The sequence below is a fragment of the Macrosteles quadrilineatus genome, unplaced genomic scaffold, assembly GCF_028750875.1.
Source record: "Macrosteles quadrilineatus isolate MER2022 unplaced genomic scaffold, UCM_ALF_1.0 Scaffold_7__1_contigs__length_78375512, whole genome shotgun sequence".
In the NCBI taxonomy this organism is placed as follows: domain Eukaryota; kingdom Metazoa; phylum Arthropoda; class Insecta; order Hemiptera; family Cicadellidae; genus Macrosteles; species Macrosteles quadrilineatus.
The window spans coordinates 16,659,030-16,671,896 of NW_026542600.1; the positions used below are offsets into that span (position 1 = coordinate 16,659,030).

At 35.3% G+C, this 12,867-nt stretch overlaps 1 protein-coding gene across 1 annotated transcript in view; it reads left to right on the top strand.

Annotated features, from left to right (window-relative positions):
* Window positions 1-654: 654 nt before the first annotated feature.
* Window positions 655-12,867, top strand: part of LOC128998825 (small G protein signaling modulator 1-like) — a 56,019-nt gene continuing 43,806 nt past the window's right edge. The window contains exons 1-5 of the mRNA XM_054425181.1: window positions 655-845; window positions 3,803-3,846; window positions 5,494-5,569; window positions 7,808-7,970; window positions 9,350-9,565. Of these exons, the coding sequence (XP_054281156.1) occupies window positions 827-845; window positions 3,803-3,846; window positions 5,494-5,569; window positions 7,808-7,970; window positions 9,350-9,565 (518 nt within the window). The 5' untranslated portion in view covers window positions 655-826. The remainder of the gene's footprint in view (window positions 846-3,802; window positions 3,847-5,493; window positions 5,570-7,807; window positions 7,971-9,349; window positions 9,566-12,867) is intronic.

A 12,867-nucleotide genomic window follows, 5' to 3' on the forward strand; every position in this document is an offset into this window, starting at 1 on the left:
TTTCACGAACGCAAACCGCGCAACGAGTAGCTAAATGAGCCGTAGAGTAAGTGAGCCATCTAATATTTTGAAGAGGGTTCACTTACTCTACGGATCATAGTGCCAATGAACTGTAGAGTAAGTGAGCCATCTAATATTTTTCTGCAGGCTCGTATAGTATACGAGCCTATTCCTATAATTTATATTATTCATTATTTTGGCTCGTATACTATACGAGCCGATTCCTAAATTATCAAATAATTCGTAAGCTTGGCTCATAGTCACTATGATCTGTAGAGTAAGCGAACCTTCCTACTGTATTTTTAAATATAATACACGAGGCTCATAGGCACAATGATTCGTAGAGTAAGTGAACCCTCTTCATTTATTTTTTATTTTCGATAGGCTCGTATAGTATACGAGCCTGTAGTGCAAGTGAACCTTCAATATTATTTAAAAAGCTCGTATAGTCTATGATCTGTAGAGTAAGTGAGCTGTCCCCGTATAGTCTATGATCTGTAGAGTAAGTGAGCTGTCCCCACCTGTTTTTCTGAAGCATGTACACTGATTACTATTGGCATTGGGGAAACGATGAAATGAAACTTGGATCTTGATTTTGGTTTGGATTGGGAATATTGGGATTGGATGTCATTATAATTAGGGTGTAGCAAGACAAGACACACAATATAGTCTATTCTATTCATTGCCATAAGTCACAGATGTCAAACATTGCAATGACAAATATTTTATTTTTAATAGGCTAATTAATTGTGCAGCAGAGGGTTGCACTGTCTGCGTAATTTGTTCTTAGTTTTTATTATCTGTGCTCTTCTTAGTCCTCATATCGATGGACATGTCTTCAGCTGGTAAGCATATCACAAGTGATTTTTACAATCTGTTTGGAAATTGTCTGGACTTGTATTCAATAGCAAGTGTTATTAATGGCTCTATCAGGGCCACCTGTAAGACTAAGTATTAAAATGAAACAGTCTCTTAATCAACTTTGTCCAGAGATATATTTATAAATTCTAGTTGTAAAATAAGTGTAAGTCTTCATTCTTTCTGAAAGGTGATGGAGGGTTACATTTATTTTAAAGTTCCTCCAAACAAGAACAAAATTATATGCATTTAGTTAAATAGCATACAGTTAATTACACGTAGCCTACTGTAGCTTTTCTAGGCTTGTAGTATAACACCTTAATGAGATCCTTTGTATGGCCATTGGACGAGGACCAAGGATGTAGCCTAGGCAGGTCAACATCGTCAAACAAATCTCATATCTAATTATAGCCTATTACTAGAAACCTGTAATTTGACGTTGAAAAAGGCCCTGTTATAGGGTGTACAGTAGTCTACTAGAACTGTGCAACAAATACCAGCACCACAGGAAGCCTGGTCCTCTATTTTTCGAAAAAGATATCTAGCCTATAGTGTTGATATCAGCTGTCCTGATCTGCAGGCAGACTCGGATGTCTTATTTGTCTAATTAAGTAAGTTAGGTATGGATAGCCATGTCCTAAGTAAGTTTCTCCTTTGCCATGTCTGTTGTATTACCGTTCTAGCCATAGTCAGCTAGTCTGCTTTAATTGCCTCTGTAGGCCTACACGTTTAGGCCCGGTTTGCTAACTGATATAAGTAAGGCAAGCATGAGTATCAAGTGGCCTAAGCAAAGACCCTATTCTTTTTTTGTTTAGGCTGGCCTACCTCTGCAATTCTCTAACCTGAATAGGATAAGGCTTTTGACTGTGTTGACCGTCCAATTCTATAAAATGAGGGCAGGAACGTCATGGTCAATAGAGTTGTAGCCTAGGCCTACTATAAACTTAGGCCTAGGCCTATTGCAAAAATGAATCGTCATATTGCATGTTAACACAGACATAAAGGTCCCATTGCAGCGTAAAATATGACTCATAAGTAGGCTAGTTCTTTCCCAGGCAATCCCCAACTTTTAATTTTCTAGATATATCGGGTAAGTTATACGTTAATTTCCAATAAAAGCCTATTTTCAACACATTCACTGTGGTTGTGTAATGGCCTGCCATGGCCAGGATCGGGAACAGCCAATGCAATAAGTGCAAGCAGATATTCTGTTTTATCTAACTGAAGAGCCTCAGTGTAGCTTGCACAGAGTTTCCGTGATTGTGAACACAGTTCTACATGAAATAAACAGAAAGTAGAACTCGACAGTTTCCAGGTTCTAAGTAGACCTAATGGCAGATGCAGGAAAATATCATCAAAATTCTTTATAACGAACAACACATCACAGTCATAGAGGTCCAACACAAAGTACTGCTGGCTCAATAGTGTTTCTGGGCAAAAAAAGCTAACCTCAAAATGAGCAATTCAAGTTGTCATGGGTCGCACAGCCCACTTTTTAACTTTTTAAAAGACCTCTAGGCCTAATGAGTTGTTTTAATAATTTTAGGTAGGTCTAGCCTAACTTGCCCAGTATCACGAATGTTTTAATTAGGCCTAAGTTACCTTTTATTTTATTGATTGCCTTTTGTTTCAGAAGTGTGTTAGCTTACTGATGTACATTTCACTACAGGTGTGGTAACTTCAGAGATCACTATCTTACAACTACATCGTAATTATATAACAAAAGTTTGTGAGTCACTACACTGCAATGATGTGATAAACAGTGCAGAGACTTGTGTATATATATATATATATATATATATATATATGCTTGTATATGTATATGTAAGCATTGAGTATGTGACACGTATAAGAGTTGTCTTTGTCACATAATGCCATTAGTTGTTACCGATTTTGGCGATGTAGTTCGGGCTGCTGACGCTTGGGTCGTGATAGTCTGTTGGTAGTGCAGAGCGGCTCCGAGGACCTTTTAATCATTTAGTATTAAAAATGTATTATAAAACAACAAAACTAGAAACAAACAAACAAATTTCATCAACAAAAATTACATTCTACAACCTAAAATGAAAGCAATAGGTACGTAATTAAAATACAACCAAACTGCCTTACCGACATGCCCAAAGTAGAGTACCTAGTTAGGGCCGCTGACGCTACCCTGCAACAGCGCAACCCCCATGTATGATGTATGATGTATGATTTGTTAAGGTAACGATAACCTCCATTGAGTGGCTACTCTAGTAAGTGTATAGGCTACTCAATGATATTAGGGTGTATTTATAATATAGTGATCTCTGAAGTTGCCACGCCTGTGGCAAAATGTTCATCATCTAACTCACTTCTAGAACTTAAGACAATTAACAAAATAAAAGGTAACTTAATGAATCCTGGCAAAACCTCATGTAACCCGCCTCCCCCCACCACGCACATAACAAAACCCCTCATTCATGGTTGCCACCCGTCCCGATTCTGTCGGGACAGTCCCGATTTTGGTTCCTTATGCCTGTATTTAAGCCTATGTTAATCCCGGGGGGAGGGGGGGCTATGTCCCGATTTAACCGAAGGTGGCATCCCTGCCCTCATTTGGCCTTGTCCAAAAGGGCATAGCAAACAACAGGCAATCAAACTTACTTGGACAATTGCATTGGCAAAACGTGGACATTCCTAAATACATGATCAGATATTAGTCATTCTACCAGTTTAGGTAAAGACAGCCGAAATTAGGTCCACATCTGATTCTACATGAAAGACTTAAAAACATTGTTGATTTCCTCTTTCCTGTTCGTTAAAGTAGTGTTTGGTGATTCTAGTTCATCACGAGTTTAAAAGGTTTGGATATTTTATGCCTAACTGTGCTTACCACTAGGCTATTCCATTTGATCAGTAATAATTGGCCGAGAAACTGTCTTATTTCCAATTTATTTACGCAATCTTAAATTTTTTCCAGACAAGAAACATAAAGATAAGCTGATCGAACATGTCACTAAAGAGGTAAGTTTAAAAAATGGTAAAATTTCTGACTAGGCCTAGTTGCACTTTAATGGTACTTAGGTATCGTCCTTAACTATAAAACACAAGCGAAATCCAATTACCAATTGATAAAAGATTTACATATGTTAACATTTTGTTTATGTAAACTAGGTACTATATTTTTTAAAAAAAAAAACTAAATATTCTCGTGGAATACAGTATTATTGGAATAGATATTATTAGCCTTGAGTTTTCTGTAATCACTTTATCAGGCTGCATTATCGGGGGGAAAAAAAAATACATCCGAAGGCTCACAATTAATAATTGGACTAGAGCTTTTACAGTACATCTGTTTGCGGTTGCATAGTAATTCTATTAAAAATCCATCTAAAGTTGTCGTTATACTGTGTGCACTGCTCTGATTAAGTTGAGTCGGTAGTGTATTCTTCACAGGGAATCTGGAATCGTAAATAAAATGCAAGCTGTCCAACAATAATTAAGTGAGAGATAAATAATTTTTATTACAAAATGAATAAACTTACTTCTCACATTTCCACTGCATTAACTTATGACAACTGGACATGGGAACCTATAAAATGAATTCTTCCTTCTCTTCAACCAACAGTGTGAATTCAAAAATAGCAGTTTACCACGCCTTACCCTGTAGGCTACTTTACTAACAACTTCAGGAGCTTTTGACAGCCCCAGTTACATAAAAACACCAACTAAAAATTTCAGTTGGCTCTTTAAACAGAACAAAATAATTCAATAGCTACCTACTCTTAATTATAGGTTTGGTTACCTCATCTAGGTTTGTTGAGGTGATCAGATGTGATGTTTCTTCTGTATTATTACCGATACAGTTAAGTTTGCTAGCCTATTCCAATTTAACAGTAACCGAAGACGGTTTGGCTCAACAGTTAACAGTAATCCAGATTAGGTAGAATTCTCAAATCTTAACTAGCCTATATTGATTCATTCATTCAAGTAATGTAAAAAACAATCCTGGGCTAGAACATATTATAAAAAAATATGTAGCCTCCACACAATATATTTCTAATCTACTCATAGGTCAAATGAAAATCAGTTAGAGAGGAGCAGTGACCTCCAATGGCTGACACGCTTACAAATTTACCGCTTGTTTTTATTTAACCGCTGCATTTAAGTTTTAAAATCTACACTTTAGTTGATAACTTTGGGAGTAGATTTTATGAATAATTCCTAATTACACCTAACAAAATAAAATAAATAATGATCCCACCTATAATGTGATGTTAGGTTAAAATATTTCTCTTAAAAATTTTCCCTAAAGCAAGTTGTTTTCAATGGTCATTAAAAAGCTAAAAAAGTGACAAAATTCTTATTTTTTTCTATTAAGACACTAATCAAAAAGCAACCATCATAAAATTCTTGTCTTTGTACACACAGTTTAACTACAGGTAACCAAAGTTAACAATCTATACCTATTTAATTAAATCTAATAAACCATTTGAGAAGCTGCGTTGTAGGTTTAGCTTCTTACCCTCTGATATAAAATTTATGGATACATCCAACATGCTAATAGTTATGTAATAAAAAAGCTCCGCTAACAATATTCAGGTATGTAGCCTACTATGATCCACTTACACTGTACGAGGAATATAGCATTTAACCAATCATTATTTTTAGGTTAAACAGATTATGGAAGAGGCCGTTACGCGGAAATTTGTTCACGAAGACAGTAGCAAAGTCACATCATTGTGTGGTAAGTAGTTGTATCAGGTAGTAATGTTTGATAAATGTTAACATTTGACTTACATTCTTATCTCAATCTAGTTAGCTACTAAATGCAATCAAAGTGCAATAGGTGTACAGATTTATTACAGTAGTTTTGAGATCAGTAACACAATACATCGATCAATGGTCTAAGACTAAGGAGTAGCATCAACGATGATGTTGCTGTAACCTTACAAAAATCCTCCAAAACTCAGTAGGCCTACTGCTGTCTCAACCCATCAACTCATTTAACCCTTCCAGGGCTAAATTAAATGAAGGGCTGGAGCTTAATTATTTTTTGACAAAAATTAAAAACTAAAGTGGTTGTGTTTTGTATTTTTTTCACTTGAAATAATTCATAAATCATAAAAAGATTTTCCTTTGGGCTGAAATAATTTCTATACAAAAGTTATGAAGAAAATAAAGTTTGATTTGACGGATATATCCGTCTTTGGCCCACAAAAAACATAAGGTGGATGGATATATCCGTCTGCCGCCCTCAGTGATAATCACAAAATATGAACACTGTCAATAATCTTGAGTATTCTTGTGGGCGGCAGACGGATATATCCGTCAACCTTAGGCTATTCCTTCCCTTGTTTTATTTTTTATCCATAAAAATGTATCTATCATTCTGAAATAAATATAAACCACTCAGTTACGCTCCCATGCCCTCAATCCCATTCCCCGCCAAGACTTCCACTACGTAAAGACTGTTCTTCAGGTTTATCATATCCATCACATTCCATACTATTATTTTCACTGCCAAGTATAAAACCCCCCTCAGACATACTTTTATTAAGCATATCAATAACATTTTCAAATTTCATATAGTTTACATTAAGTTTAGTAACTTTAGCTCAATAACATAAAAATAAAGTACAAAATACAAAATGTAAACATCACTCACTAACAACCATGTGTGAAGTGACAGCAATATTTACTTACGCACACTCTATGGTAAAAAATAGCCGAAACAGCTGCGGCAATTATTATTGCCAACCACAAAAACAAAATAACCCAATTATAATGCAGTGTAATGTTTATTACCGTATTATAAACATTGTATATCTGTATTGTATTTCTTTATCCCAGAAAAGAAATTTTTGGGACGGATATATCCGTTTTCAGCCCGAAAAGTAAACAAAGATTGACTGATATATCCGTCCATAGCCCTGGAAGGGTTAAGTTTAGTTTAGGCTGTCTCAAGAAAACTATTAGAAATTGAAAGGTGTTAAAATTGAATCAATCCAAAAACCACTCTACCTTTAGTTTAAGTATAGACTCAGCTGCTAGATAAAATGTTAAAACATAAATTCTTTGAGATTGACAACCATTCAACCTGTGAACGGCTTCAGATTAATCCTAAATGATAATTGCACATAATTGACAATCCAGCAATACCAATACCATAGTTTTAAATAGTATATTACACCACAGGACGAAGTAGCTGTTTACAATACGAGCTTGATAGTTGCAAATACTGTTTAATCCTCCCTGCATTATATGTTTTGACCAATTCACCAGCAAAAAATATACAGGGGTAAAACACAATACCTATTTTTAATTTAAATAATTTTTAAATTTTTTAATAATCTTTGCAATAAATATTGTGAGAGTGCAATGTGCCTAACCAAACCTGTCTAGAATTTATTGTGTAGCTTTGTTTATAGCCTACTTTACTTATACTAGTCATATTGCAGTACATATGCCTTTTTGAAAAGTGCCCCGCGAGCATAGGCTAATCTGAAAATTTAGCACACTCCAGCTGTTTTTACCAAACTCCAGGTGATTTCAGCACACCCCATCAGATTTTCTTTTTATCAGTACAGTTTACTTGTACTGTACCGGCCACCCCTTGCTTTGCTCGATGCATTCCGCACACAGGCCCAAGGCCTATGTGGATAGGCAAATGCAAGGTTAGAATAGGCCGCCTTTAAAAACAAAACTACTTTCTGGTCCACAAGTATAATCTTAAAGTAGGATGAAATCAGCCATTTTGTGGGGAGAAATAACACAACCATGGGAAATAAATTTTGTGACTCTAACGATAGTCATAGAGTTGTATGTAATTACACATTAATTTCTCTGTACTCTGTTTGTCCAAGTAAGACTCTACCTCAAAATAATATCTTCAAATGTTAATTTAAATTGCTTTATTGTCTAAGCACCATTTAAATTCATTCAATGAGATTTGTTTTCATATAAATAAACAAATCCTTTTTAGGAGCTGTAGAAGCCTGCCTCTCACAAGGCCTTAGGCGTCGAGCTCTTGGTTTGTTTAAAACCAGCTCTACCACCGCTCTTCTGCACAAGATTGCAAAAAGTTTTGAACCTGCTGATCTAATTTCAAAGAAAGTCCGAGATATTGAAAATGCTGACCCCAACAGGTAACTGAACTTTAACTAAAAAGAATTAACACTAGTATTTTTTATTGATTGAAGCTCTATACATACAAGGTCAGAGACCAAAAAATGACCGATTGTTAGCAACCACGGTACACAGGTAGGCCTATGGAACTATGGAGCAGTTACATAAAATCACAGTATGGTATTGAAACCTTACAGTAACTTGTTTAATTAGTAATTAGGTTTACAATTGTGATGTTAATCTGATATGAAATTTGTTTCCCCTTGGAAAATATATAGGGCTATAAAAAAATTATATATTAAAAAATATGGACCCAGTTTCGGGACTTTGTATCTCAAAAAGTATGAATTGGAAAGAAATAAGTTTTACACCGTAAGAAAGAGAAAATTTCAAAGTTTTCTTTACACTGATTACAAATGCTCAATGTGTCCCCCCTGTGCTGCATGGCTAACATATAAAGCTGGGTTTTCCTAGGTGCGGGAGCGGAGAGCGGAGAGAGGAACACGGAGAGCGGAAAAGAGATTAACATGGTGTTCCGCTCCGCTTCTAGGAAAACAGTAACATTAAATTACCTAAGACAAGTGGAGTCCGCTCTCCACTTCCGCGCCTAGGAAAACCCGGCTTAAGCAATAGCTGAATTTGTCCCACACACGAGGCAGCATCTCTTGTGTCACCAATTTCTTGAAATTGCCTAAACCATTGAGTTATACTTTTTCTAGTTTGTGGTTGATTACCAAAATCGATGCAAAAATCCCGCTGAACTCTAATAGGAGACTCAGTTTTTGCAAACTCTGTCACAATCTTATGTTGCATGGTAGGCAATCAGGGTAAAACAAAATGCCCGCACATTGTTGCTATAACCTTTTCGGTCGTTTACGGAACTATGGTAAAAAAAAACTTTGAAATTTCTTCTTTTTAATGGCGTAAATTTTGTTGTCTATCCCATTTATACTTTTTGAGATACAAAGTCATGAAATTGGGTCCATATTTTTGAATAGCCCTGTACTTCAATACATTTAAATAACCGTGAACTAAAAATTGTGTGGATCTTTTTACTTCCAAATAGTTTATCCTCAGTTAGTTTTTCTTTCTAGATAATTAACCCTATTGACACCAATGAACTAAGATTTTTCTAAAACCTAACACTATCCAAACTAAAAAATTGAAAAAAAAAACAGAACAGTTTGTCTTTCCTAATCCGACTCGTTCAGACTTTGGCCATGCCAGATTACTGTACACTGAGGCAGCAGAAATAGAGCCTTTGGAGTAGGCCGCACTTCAGTTTATTATTCAAGACCTAAACCCCTATAATATCTGGAAGCATTATTCATTGTATTTATTTTTACTTCTTGAGCCGTTATTGATATTAATGTGTATTTTGTTTACTTTCCTTTTTCAGGAGGTCATCATCTAGTGGTGACAGTATGAACAGGATTCCTACGGCTTGTATACTAACCAGTAGTGCCAGCTTTACCAAACCTCCACTGCAGAAGAAGAACTCGTCCGGAAGTGGACTGACTGCTGCTCCTCAGACGCCCAAGTATCTCTGGATACGTCTGGCGCTGTTTGAAAAAGTTCTTGCCAAAATTATTGACTACTTGGTCCAAAATAGCAGGTATCAAAATAGGGCTGGGAGTAAATTAGGGTACAAGTTATATAAGATCATTTATAGAAAAAGGCACTGTATCTTAAGTTAACAACACAATTTACATGGATATTGTCCCCACAATGACTGTCCGTATACACTTGGGGAGAGTCTTTATTGCTCACTACACTTGCGTATGGAAGATTGAAAAATAAATGATAACATTAACTTTACTTAAATAAATTGACAGATACATGTACACTGGCTGTTTTGCCCGCTCATCACTCAGTTAAACTTGTTAAAAATTTTAAAATAAATATATTACCTGTGAAATATAGCTGTAAACTTTAAGTTTCTGTTTGGCTGATGGAAATAAATGACCAATTACTTATCCAAGCACTTAGAAATTAGGCAAGATGCCGCCTTCAACAATTGTCCCAAACAAAGTCATCTGTCAAGCACTGTTATGTTTCCATGATTTGTTTAAACAAAATTTCACTCTCAGGGTGAACACCAACAATGAGGCTATTTAAGGATTTGGACCGTGTTTTAAGGCAGTTAAGGCACTTTCACGCTTACATTAATCATGTTGATTCACCTTTTCATTTTAAGGTATTTACCTCTGGTTTATTCAGTCTTTATCTGACATTGCCAGCTGTAAGCCCGTCGGGGTTATTCTGGATGTATTTAAAAACAGAACCTCTGTAAACTTTAGGATTTTTACTCTGTGTGTTGTCAGCAGCATCTTATAGTTGATTTTTTGTAGCTCCTTAAGGATCACCCTTTTTGTTTTACCCGTTTTGCCTTAGTCATAGTTGGATCTTGTTTAGAAACTTCACTATTGATTGTGGCAAAATCATGAATATAATTATTTAGCAAATTCTCTTATCCATCCGTTTCATAATCTGCTGATACTTTCAACATCTGTAGAGGCTGTGTGCACTTAAGCTTTGTTGACAGGCTCATGTACATCAAAGTGGCCACTGCTGATACTACCCGTAAACTTTAGATGGTATACTGGTGCTTCATCTTCACCAAATATACTAAATACCTCACCATCCTAAAACACTTTGAATCAATAGCTGAACTATTCAGGCACTGCAATCAATTCACAGGTTGAACCCATGTCTGCTTGTAACCCAGTGAGTCCATGGTCTCAGTCTTTCAAAGTCCAAAACATGATCAACGACTTTTTGTCTGAAATACTTGTTTCGATCGTTGGGTTACACTATACCTTCCATAGATAACATGATGGTAAGGAAACGTGATGGACAATCAGTAGGTGTCCAACTTTAAAAATGTAAGATCTATATTATTGGAAGAAATAAAATTAAAACACACACACAAATTAAGAACAAACCCCATTTTATGTGGGGTCCAAAAAGTAAAGGATTGTAGCACAAATAGAATTAACATAGCTGTAGTAAAGCTTGAATAAAGAAATAGGAAGTACAAGACCCAAACTTAAAACACTTAAAAGAAGTTAACTATTTTACAACAAACCAGTTTAACCTAGAATGTAGGCTATCAATCTTGATAAAAAATAAACAAAAACAGACACTTTAAATGATGTGGTATAAGAGGGTAGTTTTTAAAGAATTGGCCATTTTTGTGTATTGCTCTTTAGATTGAGTGTTCGCCGCAACAAGCAGCTATCCGATATATATTTAAACTGGACCCAGGTGTCCTTGATTTTTAGGTTTTAATACATGAATTAAATTAACAGCTGATCATAGTCAATAATAAAATTACACAGATATATACTGTATTCTTAACTCATATTGCATCTATATTCAAAATATAAAATAGAAATACTTAAAATGCTTAATATGCTTAAAATATATATACAAAGTATGTCAATGTTTATGTAAAGCGATTTAGTGATTATTCAAGCCTTTTTCTGAACTTCTGTTATCACATAGCCTCATTCAACTATCATAACTGATAGTGTTAACCTTTATCTTCCAGCTTTCACCATTAGTATACTATTAGCAGCATTACAGAATACTACTGGCACAAAATAAAACACTCCCGTGCAGCAAACCCGCAGACTAATCTAATTTCCATTTGCCTAATTGAAATTTTAATAAAATATATCCTTATACATGTCAGATTTATTCCATGTTTAAATAACATTGGATTTTACAAGTACTTAGGTTGGCTGCTACAGGGAAGGATATATATTGTTTTAGTTAAAAGTAGTATGAATATAGCTTAGTATGTTAGCTAAAATATATCCATAAACAATCAAACTACATCAGTTTACTTATCCTCCATAAGAATTAACCCTCCGAGCGTCACTCGTCGAAAAATCGACTCACGACACACTTTGTGTAGTGTCACGCGTCGATTTTTCGACACACGAACATCGTTTACGGCGAAGGCTCTACGACTGACTGAATCGGATTGAACTGGATCGAGTTAGGTATCGTTCTTTTCGTTAGATTCTAAGCTTTCTCCAGAGGTCTGTCTCTAAGCGCTTTATGTTCTCCGAGCCGATCGTAATTGTACCAGACAGCTGACGTTCGTGTTTTAGACAACTTGGTTATTTCACATCGGTGACTTGTGTGTTTTTGTACGTTTATCGTCATTTTGAGTGGTAAAAATGGACAGTAGTGATATACGTAATGCACTAGAAGATGATATTAGTGATGTTGAAGGACTTATTGACGATCCGGATGAAGTTGGTAGTGACATTGATGTTAATTATCAGCCAGATTCCTAGCTATGGTTAGGCTATGCATTCTTAGCTAAACGCTATGTACTGAAATCTGTTTTTTGCCCATAACTTATTTATTTGCAAATCTACTTCCTTATATTATTATATATTTGTAATCCTCATACATTTTAGAACTTAGTGGCTATTTTCAAATATTTATAGGCCTGTAATTTATACAATTTCATTGAGCGCGTACTTATTATTTTTTTTCCATTTTTCCAAAATAATTTTTTTTACCTAAAAATTTTTTTAAAAACAAATATTCCTTATGTTTTATTTATGATATTGAAGCCCATGATTTTCTAAACAAAATGGTATATAGAACAGTAGAATTAACATTGTTTTAAGCTTCTCAGATCCGTTTTAATAAAACCTTGCAAATGCGCCAAAAATAGGTGGACATTAAGGCCTAAACTATGGACACTCGGAGGGTTAAATAGACATTTTAAGTGTACAGTTTTTTTCTACATAGCATACAAAAACACCCTACCAAATAGTTAGCCTAGTTTTATCGGAGGTCAAAAATAGGAAATACATATATCATCCCCCATATAAAAATACCAATACCTATAAAACTCCTCATAAAACCCCGTTCTCAGAATCTGATCATGCT